We start from the raw sequence: 23,888 nt of genomic DNA, 5'->3' as shown, positions 1-23,888 counted from the left end.
GACGAGCTAAGAATCTTCGTTTTGGTGGTGATGGTCTGCGAAAATGTAGATGCAGACTGCCACTGCCCACTCTTTTGACTCCCCCGGCTTTTCCTGGGGATTGGGGCATTCCTGTTTGGGATTTCTGTGTGGCCTCAGCTTTTTCCCCATCTCCTGGAGCTGTGTGCATTTTTCCTCCAGACTCTTGCTGAGCACTCCAAGCTTGATGTCAGCCTGCTGGAGGTCTCTCAGCAGGTGGTTCTGGGCCTTCAGGGCCTGGCAGTGACTCTCCAGGTTGCTCAGGGCTTGTTGGAGGTAGCTGCACTGCTCCAGCAGCTTGCTGCTTGTGCTGCCTGGGAACCCCGGGTCTTCCTTGGCCGTCTCATTCTCCTTTTCCAGATGCTGTCCCTGCAGCTGGTTGATGTCCTCTGCCTTCTCTGTGGCCTCTTTGGATGTGGAAGAGGCCTCCTTGAGGTGCTGGACTATTTCCAGCAGCTGCTGGGTACGGAGGCAGAGCGTACGCATCTTGTCCTTGAGCCGCTCGACCTCCTCCCACATCTGCTGAGAGCTTCTGCTCCTCAGCAGGCAGCACTTCTCTCCAAGGAGGCTGCACTGTCTATGCAGCTCCTTTAGCTTCCTCAGCAGGTGGGTGTTCTGCTCCTGCTGCTCTCTGTGCTCAGGTGGGCAGGCCTCTTGTTGCTCTGCAGCCTCCTTTTCCACATGCTGTCCCTGCAGCTGGTTGACGCCCTCTGCCTTCTCTGTGGTGTCTTTGGATGCGGAAGAGGCCTCCTTGAGCTGCTGGACTATTTCCAGCAGCTGCTGGGTACGGAGGCAGAGCGTACGCATCTTGTCCTTGAGCCACTCCACCTCCTCCCATATCTGCTGAGAGCTTCTGCTCTTCTCTTCAAGGAGGCTGCACCGTCTCTGCAGCTCCTTCAGCTTACTCAGGAGATGGGTGTTCTGCTCCTGCTGCTCCCTGCGCTCAGGTGGGCAGGCCTCTTGTTGTTCTGTAGCCTGAACACCCACCTCTGCTACAGCCCGATGGCAGGCCCTGGCCCTGTTGAAGAAGACGCGTGGCTGCCCCTCCACGTGCTCCAGGATGTACTGCAGGAAGTGTCTTCTCTGCTCCTGCAGCTCACACTGGAGGCGCTTGCTCTCCACGGCCTGCTCTGCACGGGACTTCCAGCAGAGCTGCCGCTGGACTTCCTGCTGCATTCTGTGGTCTGCTCTGCTGCTGTCGCTCCTCAGCAGCGCCTCCGCCAGCTGCCGCTACAGTTGCCATGCCTGGCGGATGGTGTCGTTGCGCCGCTTCTGCAGCAGCTCCTGCATCTGGCGCAGCTGGGCCTCCTTCTCCTGCAGCAGTTGGCAGATCTCTGTTTGCCACTGCCTCAGGCTCTGCTCCCGCAGGCGCTGCAGCTTTGACACCCGCACCCGCTCCCACTTGGAGCGCAGTTTGTCGGCCAGCAGCTGCCGCTCCCGCTCTGCCGCCTCCTGCCGCTCACGTCTCTCAGCAGCGCAGCGGCGCTGCAGCTCCTGGGAGCGGAGCCGCTCGCCCTCCAGCTGGGCCTGCAGTGCCTTCAGCTCCTGCCTCTTCTCCTCCCGCTGCGCAGGGCAGGTGGGGGGCTGTGCCGGGCCCCGGCGGGGAGAGGGCCGGCTGCCCGGGATCCCCAGGTCTTCCTTGGCTGTCTCTGGCACCTAGAACCAGAAAATCATAGAATAACAGAATGGTTTGTGTAGGAAGGGGCCTTCAAGACTCTCCCGTTCCAAGCCCATGCCAAGGGCAGGGACAACTTCCACTAGGTCAGGTTGCCCAAAGGTGCGTCCAGCCTGGCCTGGGGCATTGCCAGGCGTGTGGCAACCACAGCCTCTCTGGGCAGCCTGTGCCAGCGCCTCTGCCCCCTCATGGTGTCCTGTCTTCTTATATCTCATCCAGATCTCCCCTCTTCTACTTTCAGGGCACTGTCCTTTGTTGTATCACTACCCTCCCTTACAACCAGTACATCTCCAGCTTTCCCCAGTTCTCCTTCAGGCACTGGAGGGCCGCTCTGTGGTTTCTCCAGAGCCTCCCCTCCCCAGGCTGAACAATCCCCACTCTCTCAGTGTGTCATCTTACCTGGACGTGAGCGTCCTTCACGGCAAGTCGACTGGAGCCCTGCTCTGCACGGTGGCAGTGCAGAGCTCCCTCTTTTTCTTGGGAGCAGGACATTGCGTTACGGAGCACGTCTGCCCAGCTCCCCACGATGTAAAAGGTGAAGAGCCTCCTCTCCAGCTCCAGCTGACGCTGGAGGTGGCGGATGCAGGCGGGCTGCTCACCATCCGTCTCCCAGCGCAGCTTGCTGAGGACGTCCTGCAGCTGGGCATGGGCCGCCTCGCTGCTGGGGGGGTTCCTCAGCACCTTGGCCAGCTGCTGCTGCAGCTCCCGAGCCTGGCGCAGGGCTGCATCGCAATCACGCTGCAGCAGCTCCTTTGTCGCGCGCAGCTCGGCCTCCTTCCAGAGCAGCAGCTGCCGGGTCCCCGTCACCCGCTGCCGCTGCTCCCACTCCTTCAGCTGCTGCTCTTCCTGGGCCTGCTGCTTCTCCCAGGCACAGCGCAGTTGGTCGGTCAGCAGCTGCCGCTCCCGCTCTGCCGCCTTCTGCAGTTCACATCTCTCGGCAGCCCAGCGGCGCTGCAGCTCCTGGCAGTGGAGCCGCTCGCCCTCCAGCTGGCCCTGCAGCACCTCCAGCTTCCAGCTGTTCTTCTCCTGCTGCACAGGATGAGCTCACATAGTGGTGCAGATGAAGAGGTATTGTACAAGCCATTCACTGTGCGGGCTATATTCATCTCTATAGCCGAACCATGCCAAGTCAGTGAAAGAAGTAACTTGCTGGATTCTAAAATAGTTTTGCTTGAGAACGGCGCTGTTGCCAACTCTACTTGTTACAAAATGAACTACACCAGAGAGAGAAGGAAAGGGCAGCAAAGTTTTATATTTCTTTATGTTAGGAAAAATGGTAAATTTCTCAACCAATATGCTACTCAAGTATCCCCTGTATAGCCCTGAACCATGACCCATGTAGGGGTGTTAGAGTATTGTGAAGTTATGAAACAGCAGAGGTAGACAATAATAGTGCTGACATTGCTATTTAGTAGTTAATCAGTTAAAATGTATAGTTTAACCATAAGACAGATGGAATGGACTGGTCTAGCCCGGATGGCTCGGATGAAAGAAGATAATGAATTTCTGGACAAGTTCAAAAGAAGAGTAACACGTGAAGCATGAAGCCTGGGCCTAGGATGAAACACGAGAAAGAAGGACTGAAGATGTATTGATTAATCACGAGAAATGAATAACATAAATGATGTAATGTTTACCTAATCATATAAATATAGGACGTTTGTAAAGCTTAAGGGTCATTCACTAGGAGTGACCCAAGCTCTGTATGCATGTTTCACCTGAGCACTGAGCTTGTTAATAAAATCAACCCTGGAGTACCCACGAGTTCGAGTCTCGACCTGGTTCCTTTCTGCAACAGTTTGGCACCCCAGATGGGACTCTAGGCGTTGATTGGGGTAAGTGCCTAAATTTTTTATTATATCCAGGGGGAAGTGCATCCACTCTTTTAAGGGTTCGAGTCCTATTTTTGGGGTTCGAGTCCCCGAGGCTTCTTATTTTTGGGGGGTTTGGGGTTCTATTTTTCTGAGGTTTATTTTCCTCATTACAGAGTGGCTGCAATTCTCACTGGACCTTGGATTTCTATTTGGAGAATAGTTATGGGGGGATCGCCGTCTATAATTAAGGGTTCACCCTTAGAGGAAATTTTGTGTAACTGGAGTAAGATTGAAGGTGTTGTGGGGTTAAAAAAGAAGCGAGTGATCACTCTGTGTCAGGATGACTGGCCATTCTTAACCCGGGTTCGTGGGGCTGGTCCCGACGAAGTATGGCCACCTGAGGGGACGTTTGATGATAAACGTCTTGCTACCATGCGGCGAATACTCCAAGATAGAAATCCTTATCAAATGGATTATTTATATGTGTGGATAAATTGGGCTGATAAAAGAAATCAAATTAAGTTGGGGAAGGCTACTAGCAAAACTGAATTATTAGCATATTTTGATGAATTACATCAGGGTGGGTATAATTCTGATCGGGAAAAAGATGGAAATAATAAAGAAGTGGGGCAGTATCCGATGACTATTGAATTTCATTCTAATCCGAGGGTTGGTCCTGATACCGGCCCTGATGTACCACCTCTATTAGCAGCAGCAGTACATCAGCCTTGGAAACCGGGAGATTTGATGCTATGGCAAGAGAAAATGCCGCGTTTATGGGAGGATGCGGAAAAATGTGCTAAGATGTTGTCTAGTATTTTCAGAGATTATAAACCTAATTGGGAGGACATACAGACTCTGTTACAGGAATTATTTACTGTAGAAGAGAGAGAGAAGATCATGGCTAAGGATAGAGAGTTATCAAATACTAATCCAGGAAGACCTGTATGGCCCATAGCTGATCCGAAATGGAATATTGTTAGACAGGATGAGCTTCAGGCTTGGAGAACGGCTACACAGGGTTTGCTAGAGGCTGTACGCCAGTGTGTCGAGCGGGTTACTAATTGGTCCAAAGTACAGGAATGTCAGCAACGGTTGGATGAACATCCCAGTGATTATTGGCATAGACTTCGTTCTGTTTTACTTAAGTATGGGGGTATGACAGAGCAGACTTTTCAAGAGCCGCTTGCAATTAGTGTGTTTGTAAATCAGGCTGCACCCGATATTAATAAGTATTTTAAGAAACATATGCCGGGATGGCAGGCAGAGGGGTTGCAAAAAATATTATCTGTTGCTACGTTTGTATACAATGGGCGAGATCAGGAGAGACAGGAGAAAATGCAAAAAGAGAAGGATGAGGAGCGAAAGCGACAGGAACGAGAGAGAGAGACCGAGAGGAAACGTGAGAGGCAGGAAAAACAAGAAGATATGGCTTTTTTGGCAGCTGCGATTACTCAGTCAGCTCAACAGAATAGGTGGCAAAATGCTAGAGGCAGAGGTAGAGGAAATCGGGGAAGGAGACGAGGATTTCCACCCCAGATTGGTGGAGAAATTGTATGTTATTGGTGTGGAGATTTTGGACATATGCAGCGAGAATGCCCCCTCAGACCTCGACCTTTTCTAACCCCCCAGGGTTATCCGGTGACAGACGCATCTGGGCCTCATATAGATTCAGGAGTGGGAGGCTTGCGACGAACTCACTCGCAATAACAGGAGGATGGCTGTTACTCTGAGTCCAGAAGGTCATGTAATCGCAGAAGTAGATGGGCTAGAAGTTACATTCTTAGTAGATACAGGAGCAACTTTAAGTTTGTTAAATTTTGATTTGCCTGAAAAATCACTAGAAACTGTTACTATCAAGGGAGTTTTAGGGGTAGAAGAGAAATACTTGAGTAAACCACTGCCTGTAACCTTGTCAGGACGGATGACATGGGCACAGTTTGTTATTTCACCCACTTCTCCAATATCCCTATTAGGAAGAGATGTCCTCCGAGAACTAGGCACTAAATTAGATTTGAATTCAAAAGGGATGAAACTTTACTTTTTGGGGAATGTACTAGCTGTAGAAAGAGAACAGAAACAGAAAATTGAAATTCCAGATGACTTAAAAGACATACCCTCCGGTTTGTGGAGTCATAGTAGTAAGGATATAGGATTTTTGAAATCTGCAAAACCAGTGGTAATCAAGACAAAAGCTGGACCACCGCCCTCAATTAAACAGTACCCGATTGCGACAGAAGCATTACCTAGTTTAAAGAAACAAATTCAGTATTTTATTGATGAAGGGATATTGAAACCCATTATTAGTCCATATAATACTCCTATTCTGCCTGTTTCTAAAAATAGAAAGGATGAGGACGGGAACCCTGAATATCGTTTTGTACAAGATTTAAGAGCAATTAATGAACATGTTGAAGCCCTGCACCCTGTAGTTCCTGACCCTTCACTAATATTAACTGAAATACCAGAATGGTCCAGGTGGTATACTGTAATGGATCTGACGGGAGCTTTCTTTAGTATACCTATTGCTGAGGAAAGCCAAGAGATCTTTGCTTTCACATGGGAAGGGAAACAGTTAACATGGACTCGGTTACCTCAGGGGTTTACGAGTTCACCAACTTTGTTCTCACAGATTTTGAAAAATGATTTAAAGGATGTTATTTTACCTCAAAAATCGGTGTTGGTTCAATATGTTGATGATTTACTTATTGCTAGTGCAACAAAAGAAGCTTGCATAGAAGACACAAAGTATTTATGTAATAAATTGTATGAAAAAGGACATAAAGTCTCCCTTTCCAAATTGCAGTTTTGTAAGCCTGAGGTAAAGTATTTAGGGTATGTATTAGCTTCAGGGGTAAGGAAAATTGATCCAGAACGAATTAATGCTGTACAAGCAGTACCTAGGCCAATCACAAAGAAACAGATGAGGGCATTTTTAGGACAGGCTGGATTTTGCCGACCATGGATTATAGGGTATAGTGAAATTGTCAAACCTTTACAAGAAGCTACTAAGGACCAGGCCATCGAACCGATACCATGGACTGATGAAATGCAGCAAGCTTTCCAGGCTATTAAACAGGCGCTGGTATCCGCACCGGCTTTGGGACTGCCCGACTATGGTAAGCCGTTTACCTTATATGTTACCGAATCAAGAGGAATTGCAAAAGGAGTTTTAGTTCAAAAATTTGGACCTTACGAGCGGCCCGTCGCCTATTACTCACAGTCATTAGATCCTGTTGTGAGGGGAACTCCCTATTGCATTCGAGCTGTGGCTGCAGCGGCAGAACTCACCGAGAAAGTCCGGACCATTGTCTTGGGACATCCCCTGGTTGTAAAGGTTCCGCATGAAGTAGAAATCTTGCTTAAAAGGTATGCAGAAAAATCCCTTTCTCCACAGCGCGCTCACCGCTACGAAGTCATTTTGCTCCTAGCTGATAATATCACCTTAGAGCGATCAAAACCTTTGAATCCAGCCACCTTACTCCCTGATTCAACTGGAGAACAAAATAAACACGATTGTGTGCAGGTGATTCACTCAGTCTCACGACCGAGGGAAGACTTAAAGGATGAGCCATTAACAGAGCCTGAGTTAAACTTGTTTACTGACGGTTCTAGTTATTACATTGCAGGAAAGCGATACACCGGATTTGCTGTGTCAACTGAGACAACTGTTCTACTAGCAGAATCTCTCCCAAGCGGGTTGGGAGCACAAGGAGCAGAACTTATTGCGCTCTGTAGAGCGGCACGATTAGCACGCGGCAAGAAGGTAAATATATACACGGACTCAAAGTATGCTTTTGGAATTTGCCATGCTATCGGCATGCTCTGGAGAGAGCGAGGCTTTCTGACCTCTGCAGGGAGAACAATAGCTCACGGTGAGCTAATAAATGACCTATTACTGGCTATACAAGAACCACGAGAGATTGCTGTAGTTTACATACCTGCACACAGCTCTAAAAAACATGCGTTAGCAAAAGGAAACCAACTTGCAGATGCGGCAGCTAGAGCAGCTGCTGTGCACCCTAATTATAGTGTTCCTATTATGACTGTACAAACTATACCACTGCTATCGGACCCTAAGACACTTTATACAGAAATGAATAAAGAGGAACTGGAGGTGTGGATGCGTATGGGAGCTGTTCAAAAGGATGGGATTTGGATGATTGGTGATAAACCTATGTTACCACATAAATATTTGCTAACTTTAGTAAGGTGGTATCATGATAGAAGCCATGGCGGTCCAGGAAATATTGCAAATCAGATTGATCGTTTGTGGATAGCACCGGGAGTATATGCAGCAGCTAGACGAATTGCTGCAGGATGTGAAATATGTCAAAAGTACGGGATAACCAGACCCAAGATGGAAGAAGGGAAGAGACCTCCAGCTGAATATCCTTTTCAGAAACTTCAAATTGACTTTGCTGAAATGCCACCAGTATTGGGATTTAAATATATGTTAGTTATTGTGGATCATTTGTCTGGCTGGGTGGAAGCATTTCCTACACGAAAGAATGATACAAAAACTGTGATTAAAATTCTGTTACGAGACTTAATTCCAAGGTACGGAGTCCCAGAAGAAATAGACTCAGACAGGGGAACACATTTTGTTTCCTCAATGATGGCCGAATTGTCAAAGACACTGGGAATTACTATGGCGGCACATACACCGTATCATCCACAGTCATCCGGAAAGGTAGAGAGAATGAATAGGACTATTAAAGATAGATTAGGCAAAGTAATGTCACAAACAGGACTCAAATGGCCAGATGCATTACCTTTAGTCTTATGGGATTTGAGAACATCCCCTAGGGAGCCTTTAAAAATTAGTCCAGCTGAGGTTTTATTTGGGAGAGTAGTGGCAGTACCAGGAACATATGTCTCAGCAAAAACTGCACTTTTGGAAGGGGAAGAGAATATTACTCAATATTTGTTGTATTTACAAGATTCTTTTAAGAGAATTCAGCAATATGCTTATTGTTATCAAGGATTACCAAGAGATGTTAAAGTACATGATATTATTCCAGGAGATATGGTAATGGTGAAAGTGTTTAAACGGAAACATAAAATGGAGCCCAAATGGGAAGGGACCTATTGTGTGTTGTTAACTTCTCTTTATGCTATCAAGGTCAAGGGTAAAGAGGCATGGATCCATCATACTCATGTGAAAAAGGTCTCTGCATCCTTTTCTTCCTCGTCTGCATAGCTTCAGGACATCGGTACCAGTATGAATTCTCCTATCGGGACATTTTGACTGGACATCAGGTAACTTTGAAAACGAAAGAGGTTTCTACGACTCAGCGTGAATTCATCATAGAAGGAGAAAGAAATACTGACTTATTACAACTCAACAATGTCCGAACCCCTTTTGGCACATTTCGATGGTATATCCCCGGTAGTACTCGAGCTAATTTTAGTTTTTGCATTAGAGCACGATTTTCTTATCCTTCATACCCCAGAGTACCTCCTCCTCGGCTCCGAGCGGTATGGGTTAACCATAATATTAATTTTAGAGAACCAAGCAGTGGTACTGGAATCTGGTGTGTGGGTATGCTCCCCGGCTTCAACAATTCGTGCTGTCATAAATTCTCCATTGCGTACCCTCGGGACGGGTTTAAATTAGTTCATACACATTGGCAAGAGGTAAAATGGGGACCTATGTCCTGGCATGACACAAGTAGCCATACTCAGCAGATGAGACACCGAAGGTCTTTACAGCCACATGTCTCTTATGAATTAGGCCACTATCGTTATTGGACAGATAATTCTCATGTATCAATAATGCAATCGTTTGCCCAGAATCTAAATGTCAGTGATTGTTGGATTTGTTCAGCCTTACCTAGATCAGTAGCACATGGAGTAAATTTGATTGGTATCCCTATTCATGTTAATACTACTATTGGTCATATTTGGAATACAACAATATTAAGAAGTAATTTTACCACTCATGCTTTATCATTGGCTCATACACGATTGGAGAACAATACTTATATTCATTGTGTTGAAAATCGTGATTCTACTGGAACCTATTTGGGAAATTGGACTTTACGATGTGATAATCTCACTGCTATTAAAAACAGAAATCAATTGATTTTGAGTCTCCCAGGAGCCTATTGGCTGTGTGGAGAACATGCGTACAAAATTTTACCCAAAAAGTGGCGAGGAAGATGCACTTTAGGCCTAGTTGTACCCGATATGGAGATCATTCCCAGAGAAATAAATGGAACGTTATGGCATAGGTCTTTCTATGGACGTACTAAAAGAACTATTTTAAATCCTTTAATTGAACGACCAACAGGATTCCATGCATTTGTGCGTTGGTTTATACCTGGTTTAGGTGTTAGTGAATTGGAAAAAGCAATACTGAATGTGTCAGGGGAGGTGGAGAAGTTAGCTAATGCAACGGCTTATGGCTTATTAACTATACAAGGCGAGCTTACAAACTTATCTAAAGTAGTTTTGCAAAATAGAATGGCACTAGATATGCTTTTAGCTTCGCAAGGGGGAGTGTGTACTGTATTGAATGCTAGTTGCTGTATGTATGTTGATCAAACTGGAGAATTATTAACTGATGTTGGGAAAATATGGGAAGTAAGTAAGACAATGCAAGAAATACAGAAGGATGATACTCGATGGGGTTTTTCTGAAACATGGCATTGGCTGACATCCTGGTTGCCAAATCTTTCTGCTATTGCTAAGAAAATTATCTTGATTATAATTGTTGTGATTGTTCTGATTGTTATTGTTTATGTACTAATACAATGCTGTATGCGAATGGGGTCTGCTTTAACTGTAAAGGCACCACCGCCACCTAAGATAGTTTTTGGTGGATATCAGTAGAATACTTGGGAAAGTAGCTATTAGAAAAGGGGGGACTGTTAGGAAAAATGGTAAATTTCTCAACCAATATGCTACTCAAGTATCCCCTGTATAGCCCTGAACCATGACCCATGTAGGGGTGTTAGAGTATTGTGAAGTTATGAAACAGCAGAGGTAGACAATAATAGTGCTGACATTGCTATTTAGTAGTTAATCAGTTAAAATGTATAGTTTAACCATAAGACAGATGGAATGGACTGGTCTAGCCCGGATGGCTCGGATGAAAGAAGATAATGAATTTCTGGACAAGTTCAAAAGAAGAGTAACACGTGAAGCATGAAGCCTGGGCCTAGGATGAAACACGAGAAAGAAGGTCTGAAGATGTATTGATTAATCACGAGAAATGAATAACATAAATGATGTAATGTTTACCTAATCATATAAATATAGGACGTTTGTAAAGCTTAAGGGTCATTCACTAGGAGTGACCCAAGCTCTGTATGCATGTTTCACCTGAGCACTGAGCTTGTTAATAAAATCAACCCTGGAGTACCCACGAGTTCGAGTCTCGACCTGGTTCCTTTCTGCAACACTTTAGGCAGATCTGACTTCAGCTAACCCAGCACGAGGTACGATCCCAACAACTGAACAATGCAGGGCAGCAGCTGCTTTGAAAGTTGCTTTACCAATCTGCCGATTACTTTTTACGTCTAATTGCAGTCTTTATCTTCTGACCGGGAACTGAAGATCCGGAGGCAGAGAAAATATTTTTTCCATTAGTCCTATGAATAGAAACCGGTAGCACAGAGTTAGGACAACGCAGAGTTAGCGCAACGACACATCATCAGTAGGGTAAAACTAACCTGTCTCACGACGGTCTAAACCCAGCTGACGTTCCCTACTGTTAGCTGACAGTTCAGTAGCAGCACTGAGCAGATATTCCAGAACAACTGTTTTATCATCTGGCTGCTCACTGCTCAGCAGCTGGCAACAGACAACGTATGATGAATGGGAAGAGAGTTCCAGAAACCAAAAGCAATGAAATCTCTCTCATTCAGCAGGTAAGCAGCAGCGTAACAGCTCAATTCAGATCTTATTTTTCAAGAACACTTCTCATGGCTGCATGATATTTCTGAGAGCTGTGCTGCTATAAAGCCATCGTTGCCTACTTAGCCAGTCACACTAACAGAGCGAGGAGAGATGCTGTCCTTAGACATAAATTCCGAAGTACATCTGAGCACCTCGCAATTTAACATCAGTAGAGGCTGCCTGCGCTCCACAGATAGTACCAAAAGCTCAAGTGAAAATCTGATTTGGTCTCTTACCCCACTGTAAACGTTGCAGGTTGGCTGAATGAAAATCCTGAAGAGCCGGAAGGTAGTACCGATGCTGCCGGTGCAGGAGGATTTGCACCAAAAGTAAATACTTCTGGGTTACTCGTGAAGTTGAAATTAGAAGTACTACTCCCAAACTGGAATACGGGACCTGAGAAAGACGGGGTAGAAGGAGAAGGGAATAAGAAAGTTGAAATTTGAGTTTGTTCTTTCCAGGAAAGTCCTCCCCTCCTTCCTCCCACCACCTCTAACATACATTGCTTAGACCTTGCTCAAGGCGGCACAGCTTGGGGTGGGAGGGAGGTTTACCAGAAATGCTAAGTTACAACAGGAACAACACCTAGACAACGTCATTTGTTTCAGTAGAGCATCATAAAGAGATTTTTAGACTGCTGGCAAATTGCTAAGGAACTGTCTGCTGCTACCTGTACTGCCATTAGTCTATGGCTGCATGCACCACAATATACAACAATGTACAACCTATTGGTGAAGGTAGTGTACCTCTCCGGCAGTAAGGAATCAGATGCAAAATACTTAACCCTGTGTCTACTCCCTCTATGGAGGGCAATTCTTACAGTAGAGTATGTACAAAAGGCAGAAGTAATTTCATTCACTAAACTTCAGCTGCACTTCATGGAAACCAACTCACTGACTAACCAAGCTCTCTTTGAGACCTGAAACGAAAAGGATGGTCAACACTCACCAGCATTGGAGGCGCCAGAGCCAAAACCTGGCTGTTGGCTCAATTGCTGTCCAAACACAGTACTGCTTGTCACAGAGCCGAAGGCAGGAGGCGCAGGCTGAGAGCCAGATGAAAACAGTGATGTCGACAAAGATCCAAAGCTGGGAGCATTTGGCTGGCCAGGGCCCTGGCTCTGGCCAAATGCTGGTAGCTGACTGGCACCAAATGCTGGTCCAGCAGCAGGCGCTGAAGACCCAGACCCAAAGACAAATGTAGAGGATGACCCTAAAGGAAAAGAAGAGAAATTTCAGTATGTGCTGAGTTGTTTTGTTTGTTACAGAGCTTTATGTTTGAAGCCAAGTAGGTAAAACAACAAACAGCACCTCATTCATGATAGGAATCCTACCTTTTCTTGTAAGTTACATGAAAAACAGCATACTTAAAGGAGTCAGACAACGCACACCTCAAACACGGGTTGTCTAGACTCAAATTACTGTTAGCCATTCATGCTCTAGAAGCAGGCTCCCACAAAGAGCACAAGCTGATTTGTATTACTAAGACTTATTTATACCACGGGTAAAGAACACTCACTCACTTATTTGTATTATTTTAAGCGTTCAAAACACAGCTCCTGATCTATTAGAATGAGGAGAACGCCAATCTTTCCTCTCATAAGCAACTGCTCCCCTTCCTCATCCAAATGTTTACAATTATCAATTTCTGGAGACCACATCAGGCTTGCAGGGACCTAACTGAGCTACCAGAATAATTCTGTCTCTCCATATAATAGCAAACAAGCTCATTCAATTAGCTGCTTTGGTTCTGCATGGCAAGCAGAAATAATGAGAAAAAAATACAGGACTGAGCTGTGACTTCAAACATACACACTTCTGCTGAGCAAAAAGAGACCTTCTAAATAGCGCTATTAATCTAAATGCAATTTAAGCAGACGTCACGCAACATAAAAATACCAACTGCTGCAATGTAACTTGGAATGGCTGATTGTTTTTCCAGGAAGGAAAACAGAAGTTAAGACGGACTAAAAGGCATTCCAGTACTTTTATGAAGATTTGAAGATTATGAAGACCAAGAAAATGAAGGACTGGCTATCGTGCTCATTAGAAGTCACGCTTTACAAAGCAGCAGCTGCATATATCAATACTGTGTTTGTAATATACACTTGTGAAGGGTGGATAGTACAAATCTTGATGTTATTTACAACGCTCGAAGAGTTTTAGGTATGGGAGAGAAAAATTCAAGTTAAAACTAACTTTTAACCTTCAGCACTGGATTGATACTGAGAAGAGGGAAATTCATTCTCACAATGACAAGTTCCTATGCAAATGAAAGCCAGTAAAGGATTATCCAATGCACAAAATATCACCACAGCCAGTTGATCCCTAAACTGTATTTCCCAGACTGCCTCAAAACTTGACCTGAGCCCCAAGCATTAGCACTGTTTATATATTGTTGGATGTAAATATTCACTACTTTTCTCAATTTCCATGCATTTTCCCTACCTGTTCTCCAGGAAACACTCTTTCCCTGCTCCACTTTTGTGATCTAAGAGCAAAAACAAAAGCACCTGCTTAAATGTACCTGTTGAACTCGATGTGGCCGTGGCTCCAAAGGTAAAGCCAGAACTTGCTGCATTGCTACTGTTGGCTCCTGAACCAAAGACAAATGGATTAACTGCTGCACCAGTGGTGGAAGATGTGGTGGTGGGTTTGTTTTCTTGAGAGAAGCCAAATGACTGAGATGCTGTAGATTCTGCAGAATTGCCAAAAGCGGTGCTGCTCACAGTGTTGCTGGCTTGCCCAAACACAAAGGGAGTGGGAACTGGTGCAGGGTTGGAGGAAGAAGTGACGCTGCCAAACAGGCTGCTGCTGTTGGCTGAAGTGGCAGGTACGGCTGCGCTGGAGGAACTAGAGCTCAAGAAGCTGAAGGATGGCTTTGCTGCTCCTTGATCTGAGAGGGAGAACAGAACATAAAACACTGCAAGACGGCAAACCAAGCGCAACAGAGAGACCCTGTTCCAGCCACTGTACAAGGAGAAATGCTGGACGATGTCTCAACTATTATCCAGCTACTGTGGATTACATAAAATCCAGGTTTAATACACTGAACGCTGCCATGTGCAATTAAAGGAATGGGAGAATTGTGAAGAATGATGACACCACCACAGTTCTAGGCTTTAGTAGTTACGGACACCAAGCACTGGCTATAACAACTGGAACCAGAATGAACCAGTACATCTCAGCTTTTCAAACAAAACTATTCTTCAGATGCTCTGAGAAGAACAACATGCATTACCTGCAACACTTCTGTAGTTTGCTAAATAACACAGCAAAAAAAAAAAACCCCACAGTGGTACAGCTGCTTTTGTAGCCTCTCCTGAAATTACAGCCCTGTGCCTACAGCCCTAAAGCTGGCTAAGCCCATCATCCTGCAGCCTCACTCTTTTGGCTTAAGCTCACTGTAATTCAGTACTTTCAAGACCTGCTTTTGGGAGCCACGGAGAACAGCCCCCTGTTACAGAACTGTCACAAAGTACTGAGTGCAATTTTACATTTAAAGTTATCTTTTAAAGTATGCAGTTCTTCAGCTTTCCCTAAGCTTCTGCTCTCTCATTATTACACCTGACCCTGTTCTTGATTTCCCACTGCTGTTTTTCCAGAAGTTACGGACCCTTTTCATCTATGCCACTTTTAAGGGACTCTCTACTGTGCTGAAGAAGGCTCGTTAAAATCTCATTTTTACACAAGGTGTTTCATCAAATTTCCATGGTTAAATCAAACTCCAGAACTTCAACTCAATCATAAGAACCATAACCCCATGCGTTGCTTTTATTCTCTCTGTTCCTTCCCTTATAACTTCCAAAGTTAGTAGAAGTGAGTAATGAACGCTGTTCTGCAAACCATGGCTGATAAGTCATGAAATCAGAATCAGAATTCTTCCACATGGCAATTGTTACTAAAATCTTTCAGCCCGCTCTTTCAGAAGGTTAAAGATGCACAAAACTGTGTAGTACCTATTAAGCAATTTCCACACCTTCATGGCAGTAAATTGCAGCAGCACAGCTGCAAGAACACATGAATGAGACACCTCCTCACATCCCCTTTCACTATGAAAACCATCGCATGAGGCCTCTGTCACCACGCTAAAGACTGTACCACCAACTATGCTGCTAGCACAGAAACCATACAAACCATCCATGCTCATGTGGGATGCAATACAGGTTCTTTAATGTGTGACAATATGTATATATTTTTTGTCTAAACCTAGTCTTAAAACTCACTGAAATCAAAACAGGAATTCTACTAATTGTCTATACGTCAACAACTGGAACACAAATCACACTGCACAGAGTAATTAAGCTTTTTCTAAAGCTCCAGTACATGAACCCAGCAACTCCTACAGATTCTGTAACTTATGACTTCAGAGGTACCATCTGAGGGACTTAGACAACTGAAGACAAAAGATATTCTGCTTACCTGAAGTATTGGCTTGGGCCCCAAATGAAAAAGTTGGCTTTGCCTGCTCAGTTTCTTTCTCCGATGGTTTAACAAAGCTGAAGTTGAACATAGGTTTTGCTGTGCTTTCTTCTTTGGTACATTCAGGCTGCCCAACGGAAAAGACAGGTTGTGCCTTTGACTCTTCATTCTCAACTTTCTTCCCAAACAGTAACGGAGGAGCAGAACTGACAGAATCCTGTTTCTCTTCTGTCCTTCCCAAAACAAACTGCGAGGCAGGAGCCGACTCCACGTTACCAAAAGAGAAGCCTCTCTTTGATGCAGGAGTTTCGTCCTTTTTCTCATCTGATTTCTTAAATGCAAAAGAAGCTGATGCAACTTCATTTTCTGCCACAGTTCCAAAACCAAACCAGACATTTGCAAGTCTAAGACTGACAATCAAAAAACTGCATTTTTCTCTCCAAACTGCAATACAGCTCTGACTTACTCAACTCAGTATGAACTAACACCAGTTAATTTCATGAGCACCACAGAAGTTAACTTGCAAAAGAGCAGATACAGACTCATACAGGAAAGCATTTATAGCATACAACATAGATTCACCTTGTTCATCACTGATGTTGAAACAGTGCTTGGTGACGATGACACAGTACTGCTAGTCAGAAAACTAAAGTTGAATGGAGCCAGAGATGCAGTACTGATGGGTAGGGATATTTTTGGGAGTACCGGTTCCTCCACTTCCTAGAGTTGTAAAGTAAAATTTTTCTCTTTTACAAAACATGCTACTTTCTCATCCTGCTCCGCTCTGATTCGCTACAACAGCGAATTTGGAACAAATATAACATTTAAAGTATTGTGTACTGAACCCACACAACAAAACACAAAATACCTACAAAGAAAACTACAGATGAAAGAACATTTACTCTGGTAAATCCAGCCTATACCACATGTAAGGATGCAAATCATATATCAGTACATCTTAAAAACAACAGCGTTTGTTCTTGCCTTTTAAGCTATTTGATAACCAAGACTGAATGAGTTAGGGTTTAAATGAGAACTGCCAATCTAATCACAGGCTGCACAGAAGCACCAAGATCTAAATAGAAATGAATGACTAAGCAGAGGGATAAATTGGTACTACAGACATTCAAGCGTATCCTACGACTTACAAGTGTTTCACTATTATGGTCTGAAAAGTTAATGGAACTTAGCTATTTTTATCTGCATCACTATTTTATTTGAATTACATAAACATACTCCATTGTTTATGATTTCTTTATATTGCATCAGCTAAAAGACCAACATAAAGACTGACACTAAAGATACAGTCATAGGCAGCTCAGATAACATCCAATCAGAAAAATAATCTTGAATATTTGTGGCTACAGTTTGATAAAATAGATCTTTTCCCCTTAAAACAGGAAAAAAAGCCTTTCACTACAAGTTCAGTAAGTATCAGCAATCCTAAGTCATCATTAGCAGACATGCAGAACACCATTTTCTAATTCTCTTTTGGACTCCTGGCCCGTACAAGACTTAAACAGCAAAGAATAAATTCAATAAACTTTGTTTACATACTTGACACTTGTTTCAATTATCGCTGCATTATAGAAACCATACAAACCTCCACCAAAACATTCCTACTCTTTGGATACCTTGAAAATTGTAATACCAGGCAGAGGAGAGACATGGTTAAGCAGATAAATCAGCATATTCTTTCATATAATTTAAACTATAGAAATGAAATTGCAGTGAAATTCATGGCTTCCATAGCAGTTGTTACAAGATTTCCTCTTCTTGTATGGTATTCATGGGAAAAAGAAAGAAAGAAAAAAAAATAAATAGTGTGTTATTAAAAGCAATGGGAGATTTAGTTGAGCAGTGAAAATATTTAGTTCAGCATCTTGTTATGCTACACACTATTTTTGAGTTCCCTCTAATCATTTCCTATGGTGGAACATGATGAAGAACTGGGCCCCCTACTTAACATATTTCCCATTGCTACCAAGGTAAAAGGTCACCAATACAAAGGAATGTTCACCTAACAACATGAGTCATGCAAATATCATCCTTTACCTGAAGGCAAATTCCTGCCCCTTAATATTTAAATCCTATCTAGCTTTCACTGATTTCTAAACATCACATCCTTCAAATATTCAGAACACACTGAGGGACAAAAAGTCCCTCTCTTTTTTCCTTCCCCTGTCTAATAGGATTTTTCAATTATTTTACCAAAGCAAAATGTTGGCAGAGAAAAAAAAGTCAATTAAAACAAGTTCCCTCCTTTGGCAAAGATGTTCACACTAAAGACAGAGCTGAAGACAGCCACTACTATATCTGACTTTAGAGACCTCAACTCTACTGAGACATCTTGTCTAGTACATGGTGCATTTAATGCATAATAGCAGTATATAATGCACTCAAGCTCACTAACCAAGGGACCATGTAAAATCCACTCTCCTCCACCCTTATCTAACAACTATTCAGTAAGGATAGAGTAATTCTTAAATCTGCATTCTCCTCCAACTTTGTCATGGCCGTAGTTGATGCCACTGTCTCCTTGGAATTCACAGCTCAAAAATTTCTCTTTAAGACTGGTGCCCTTTCTCTCTCTTCTGAAGAAATGAGACAAGTAGGTTTGATTATTTGTTTTTAAATCGCTGCCAAGTGGTACAACTTTTCAGATGACCTTCTTGGAACAGGACCAATATGGGAAGTTGGTTCAGAGCCTTGTCAGGGTAGTCTGCTCTTAGGTGAGGGAGAGCAACGAATGAGTTGAATTCCAAAGAAATATTCCATTTACCTATATTTGTCCCCAGAAGCTCTGTTCTTGTTCTGACACTGTTAGAAACAAACAATAATACAGCCACAGAAGCCTGCTGGCATAAACACATCAGATGGAGAGCAGAATCAAGCCCACTGAATCTTTTATTGCAGTCACTGAGATGATACAGCTACATGGCAGTGCTATAGCTATCAGCTGCAACAAAGCTACCTGGAACACAGTCATTTTTCATAAAACATTCTCTTTCCAAACAGTGGAAGAAAATAGGAACAAAGAACCATTTCTTCCAGATCAGCAGAACTTCGCTTCTACCAGGTCTGAACCACAGTGCAAGTCTGCTTTCACTGACACAAAGGTTAGTCCACAAAATACTAGTCCAGTTTCTAAGGCAGAGACAAAGCTTGCAGTGGTGATAGAGTGTTTAACTTGGGTTTCCAGTATGGTAGCACCACAAAGGTCCAAAGGCTTTTGGCCCTGAAGACCTTTTACTCCATTTTGAGTATAACATACAGAAATCCTTCCTTTAGACTTAACACCAAAACTTTGGAGAGCTCCAAATAGTTCGGGGAATAACAAAACCCAGCAAAGAAAAGTCAGGCCAATTACAAGCATGCCTTGCTCACTGTAGATTCAACCAAGTGCTTGGATCAGATCAAGAAAAAGCAGAACGATACACTTTTCCCCGATACTTCTGTCTGCTCATTCCCTCTCTGCCCTGGAGCAGTCAATTACGCATTAAGAGAGCACAGCAAAGACACCACTCTCAGCTGTAACTGCTTTTGCAAGGCCACATCTTCTGTCTCAGAAATCCCAGGCCACAGTCTGCTAATTGCTAACAGGCTGAAGAGAGCTTTGCAACCCCTTAATGATAATAACCCTGACAAGCCAAAGAACAAGGCCGACAGTGAAAGGAAAGAGACCTAAGTGTCACTCGTTTCCTTGCAGAGGCATTGCCAAGGAGAAAGTGTTTAAGAATTTGCAAATGCAACTGAGCAGGACAGCTTGCAGAGGTGTTGGAGAGTGTTCACAGTCAGCCTAAGGCATGGTGGCAGCACCCAGGCAGGCATGGAGGACATGGGGACAGCACCACTGTGCTACGTGGGGCTCTTACACCTCATCCTGAGATTGCTCTAAGGGTCAGCACCACTCATTCCTGCCTTATCCCTGTTTCTGACCACATTTTGCTTTGGTTGTGATGGCTTTGGGATCCTTTGACTGACTTCCAATTGTTTTTCGGCCACTCCATATCTGACTTTTTGACTCCTCAGATGTTTGATTTTGGCTTGTATGTTCTGCAATGCCCTATTCCTACATCCACCCTCACTGTGCTTTCCTGTGTTTCTTTGAGTCCTAATCAGGAGGCTGTCTGAACTGATAAATGCCCCCCAAGGCATGGTCCCAGCTGCAGGAATACAGTTCTGCAACCTTTTACTTTTATGTTTCAGCTGCATCCTATTCTGTCTCAACTCAATTTATAAGCCAGTGTTCATGGAACACCGGTGGAATTTCTGAAGTGCATTTACATGTGATTGTTGGCTTGTACTTCAGGCAACAGAAGCAAATAAAAACTGAAATTCATTGCAATGACCTAGAGGTACAGGAAAGCAGACCTTGAGTCTTAATCACTTGAACACGCCATGAATGACTTAACAAATTAATATTAAAAACTGTAGGAAATACAAATCCTTCTCAAAATAATGTTCTAAACAGCAGAGAGTGGTAAAGAAGAGTATTTATGCTTCTGTTCTACACAATTAATATTATTTACTACTTCAAAAGAAAATCACTGACAAAGCTGGCTACAACATAAACATAATCTAAATTTGTTGTCAGCTAATAGAGGCCATGTGCGCCATCACCTGGATGTGAGAAAATGATCAATTTTCCTGTTACTTCTGACTACAATGTCTCAGCAAGATACAGAAAATAAGAAGTTTTCCTGCCTTGTCCTTCTCCTTCAGAGCATTTTCATTTAGTTCATATTCACATTGTTTAAAAACAGAGCAAACTCACGCTGGTCATGCTGGAACCACTTAACCACTCTAGTGTTTTACTGGAGCCTATTCTCCCTCTGCATTGGAGACTTCTGAGCTATAGGGAAGCTGGAAGAAGATTCAAAACACTGAACAAAAACAGATGGTTGAGAATGGTGTGCTAGAATAACTCCCAAACACAAACACATAGGAGAAAAGTCATGTTAGGTTTAAAAAGAGAGAATACTAACCAGGTCCCAGAAAAGTCTGAAAAGCTGTATTATGTTTTTAAGTATAAGAAACAATAATTCACCAAACTTTCCAGACATAATTTGATGATGCTTCTGTCTCAGGTGCAGAGAGAAGAAGAATTTGTTTAAAGTGTGCCAAATAATTCACCATGATATTAAGTTATGCCATCTGGAAAAGGGATATAGAACTCAGATTTCTCTCAAGATCAGATTTAGAGAAAGCATCTCATACTTTGATAGGCCATTTAAAAGCAAACATCTTACAGCCGACCCCAGATGCTTTCTCTATTTGTATCAAGTGCTTATTAAAGCTCCTCATCATAAGTAGGTTTTTGTTTTCCAGTCTTTTTATTTCCAAGGGCAAACACAGATGGTGCACAGCAGCATAATGCAGGAAGGACTCAGGCTGAGAATGAGCAGCAGTGTGGCAGAGGGCTGTCCCACGTGGGGTGAAGCTCAGGCCTTGCAAGCAGGAAGATTTCTGGTCATGCAGCATTTGCTAATAAGCAAATGTCCTGTAAGCACAGTCTCGTGGCTTCAAGGTACTGCAGTTTTTCCTCAGAGTCCAATAAAGACCCATCAGGGATAAGCAGCATCAAAGAAAATTCTAGTTAAATAATAGTGAAAAATGTGGATCAGAACTGAAACTGGGGCCCATAAAGGGTATGGAATACTCATCCTTGGAGATTTTTAAAACTTGATTAGACAAGAATTCCAGTAACCTGGTTTAGCTTTGAAGCGTACCCTCCTTTGAGCAAGGCATTGGACCAGAGGACCCAAAGGTCCCTTCCAACCTGAATTATTCAATACAGCTAAACGGCACTAGCTGTACTGATGCAGAGCATTGGGAAAAGACAGGCAGGTAAGATTTGCAAAATCTGTCAGCCTCAAGATATCAAACTTACACTTGCAGGGCAAAGCAACAATGGAAGTAAGTTTCATCATCCTTCCCCACCAACAGCAGTATCACAGGTATCCCACTGATCCTTCTCCCCAGCCTCTGACTCATCCATAGCATGCTCTTTATGGCAGGGCTGAAGTAAGAAAATCCATTTCCCTATACCCTTTCTCTGCTCTTTCCTCCAGTACCTCCCCAGCAAAATTTTCACATTCCCACTGCGTTCACCTGAGCTCCGAATGCCTAACAAGAAATGCAAAAGCATCTAGCAATCATAATAGGTGTTAAAATCCTGCACGTTGTTTTTACCTGGTGTAACAAGCAACCATGAGGCATTATGCAACTGACCCAATTTGAGGCATTTAACATACCAAGGCTTAGCAAAGAGTGCCTGCTACAATCTACAGATTCTGTTCCCAATGAAAATCAGTAACCCTGTTACTGGAGGCAGAGCCAGACCCGACACGTCAGTGCCGCCTATCCATATTTCTAAATAAGTTGTGCAGGAAACATATTAGTTTCTAATCTTGCTGCTTCAGTGCCTAAATGAGCCTCATCACCATAGCAACAGATGGCTTCACAATCTTTAATGCCTTTATTTTCACAAGTCCTCTGAGAAATAGAGGAGGACAGCTGTCCCCATTTCACAACTGTGTAACTGCCAGGCAAAGAGGCAAAGTAATTTGCCCCAAATCCTGCAGGAAATGTATGGAGAGCAGGATGTCAGGGCATCAGGTTTCCCAGCCTTCCTACACATGCTCCAACCTACCCCATCCTTACTGCTAAAAGTACTTCCTACATCTATGGATACAGGAGCATGGCCTTTAAAAAAATGGCTTTTCTATTTGAAAGCTTGGGTCTCCTAAAAGGCTGGCCTGTCTCTGCAGGGAGATGACCTACAGAGGAGGTCCAAAGGGCAGTGGAAAATGGACTTGGCCAATTCATTAAGCCGGAAAGCAGTGATGCCATGTGTAAATCTCACAAGTTTCATAGCGTTTTAAGAGGCTGCTAAGGGTTCTAATTCTGTAATTCCTTTCTGTTGTATTTGGCAAGCATCTGGCTTTTACTCTGTCCACAGTGTGCACTCCAGGGAACAAAACATTAAGGAAGCCAGCAAAACCAATACTTGTCCAGTTGTTCTGGATGTGTCAGATCACAGCAGATTTTCCCAGGCAGGCGCAAACTCTGCAGAAAGCCATATCTCCCCTTCCAATGTCATCTGAACTTGTATTTTGTTTTAATTCAGTCTATTCTCCTTCCCAGGCATAAAACTTAAATTTCCAAATTTGGGATATTCTGATCATGTCCTTCTATGTTGAGCTGTTTCAGCACAATTCATTGCCCAATCAAGATAGGTTTCTAAACCCATTTTATGTTGTTCTGTTTCCTCTCAAAGTTCAGACATTCTCTTGATTCTCTTATTTATAATGGCTTATAGGTAAAACAAATTTAACACATGCAATTTGTACCTCTATTTTATGAGGGGAAAAAAAAAAAAAAAGGAGAAGAAGAAGAAGAAGAAGAAAAAGAAGAAGAAGAAGAAGAAGAAGAAGAAGAAGAAGAAGAAGAAGAAGAAGAAAAGAAGTAAGACAAGGTTCATTTATCAATATAATCTTTTTCGTTTACAATTAGCATCGGAGTTGTATACAAAACATCTCAGCCCTAAAATGCCTCTACTTATCACAGCAGTCTACACTGTTTATATTTATGAGGCAATTTGCATAAATGCCTTCAGATTGATGCGGCATTTATATTTATTTCATTTTTCTACTTCTGGTATTTTGTGTTCCTCTTCCCTTTATATTGCCTTTTTGAGAAACCTGCTTCATTCATCTCTCAGGAAGAACTGCTTTAAGAGAGGCAGATGGGAGCACCTATAAAGTGAAATATCGAAACTGTCTCTACATGACATAAGCGTCCTCCTGGTACTGCTGAATATTACAGCTTTTAAAAGTCATGTTTTACTTTGGAAATAGAAGCAATTACTTTTAATTGTAGTTCTCAGCATGAAAAACTTGGAAAAGGGATGTTTTTCTCCTCTTCAAGTCAGATCCTTATATTAAAAACAGAAACACTTCAGCACACACTGAGAAACAGGCCATAGTTACCCTAGGAATATACAGCAGCAGCACCGTTAAGCATGACTGCATTAAAAAGATATGTTAAGTG

The 23,888-nt window shown here is 43.4% G+C and overlaps 4 protein-coding genes across 4 annotated transcripts in view; 2 read left to right on the top strand and 2 right to left on the bottom strand.

Moving 5' to 3' along the window:
- Positions 1-1,248: 1,248 nt before the first annotated feature.
- On the bottom strand, positions 1,249-3,570 carry LOC146760353 (uncharacterized). The gene is made up of 3 exons (XM_085551417.1): positions 3,456-3,570; positions 2,093-2,736; positions 1,249-1,674 (listed from the first exon to the last, which is right to left on the bottom strand). The coding sequence occupies exons 1-3, from the start codon at positions 3,568-3,570 to the stop codon at positions 1,249-1,251; spliced, it is 1,185 nt and encodes a 394-aa protein (XP_085407543.1).
- On the top strand, positions 2,962-5,356 carry LOC146760352 (uncharacterized). The gene has a single exon (XM_085551538.1). It carries the CDS (start codon positions 3,730-3,732, stop codon positions 5,215-5,217), a length of 1,488 nt encoding a protein of 495 aa, XP_085407664.1. The 5' UTR covers positions 2,962-3,729; the 3' UTR covers positions 5,218-5,356.
- Positions 5,357-8,724: 3,368 nt separating this feature from the next.
- On the top strand, positions 8,725-10,882 carry LOC146760351 (syncytin-1-like). Its single transcript, XM_085551539.1, has one exon. The coding sequence runs from the start codon at positions 9,055-9,057 to the stop codon at positions 10,342-10,344; it is 1,290 nt and encodes a 429-aa protein (XP_085407665.1). The 5' UTR covers positions 8,725-9,054; the 3' UTR covers positions 10,345-10,882.
- The window catches only part of LOC146760350 (nuclear pore complex protein Nup153-like), a 58,927-nt gene continuing 45,547 nt past the window's right edge, over positions 10,509-23,888 (bottom strand). The window contains exons 2-6 of the mRNA XM_085551540.1: positions 15,834-16,164; positions 13,939-14,307; positions 12,361-12,624; positions 11,649-11,808; positions 10,509-11,105 (exon numbers count right to left, since the gene is read on the bottom strand). Of these exons, the coding sequence (XP_085407666.1) occupies positions 11,021-11,105; positions 11,649-11,808; positions 12,361-12,624; positions 13,939-14,307; positions 15,834-15,924 (969 nt within the window). The 5' untranslated portion in view covers positions 15,925-16,164 and the 3' untranslated portion in view covers positions 10,509-11,020. The remainder of the gene's footprint in view (positions 11,106-11,648; positions 11,809-12,360; positions 12,625-13,938; positions 14,308-15,833; positions 16,165-23,888) is intronic.

This window comes from Coturnix japonica, chromosome 6 (assembly GCF_054131305.1).
Source record: "Coturnix japonica strain WE chromosome 6, WE-NBRP24, whole genome shotgun sequence".
Taxonomy (NCBI): Eukaryota; Metazoa; Chordata; class Aves; order Galliformes; family Phasianidae; genus Coturnix; species Coturnix japonica.
This window is presented reverse-complemented; position numbering and strand designations above follow the sequence as displayed.

What these genes read in the sequence shown, in the direction of transcription:
- LOC146760353 (XM_085551417.1), bottom strand. Translation starts at nt 3,570, where the DNA reads ATGCACTTCCCCCTGGATATAATAAAAAATTTAGGCACTTACCCCAAT. An exon ending in CCAGGTCGAGACTCGAACTC is followed by an intron (nt 2,737 to 3,455) that starts GTGGGTACTCCA and finishes CCACTATGTGAG; the next exon opens with CTCATCCTGTGCAGCAGGAG. An exon ending in TGAAGGACGCTCACGTCCAG is followed by an intron (nt 1,675 to 2,092) that starts GTAAGATGACAC and finishes TTCTGGTTCTAG; the next exon opens with GTGCCAGAGACAGCCAAGGA.
- LOC146760352 (XM_085551538.1), top strand. Translation starts at nt 3,730, where the DNA reads ATGGGGGGATCGCCGTCTATAATTAAGGGTTCACCCTTAGAGGAAATT.
- LOC146760351 (XM_085551539.1), top strand. Translation starts at nt 9,055, where the DNA reads ATGCTCCCCGGCTTCAACAATTCGTGCTGTCATAAATTCTCCATTGCG.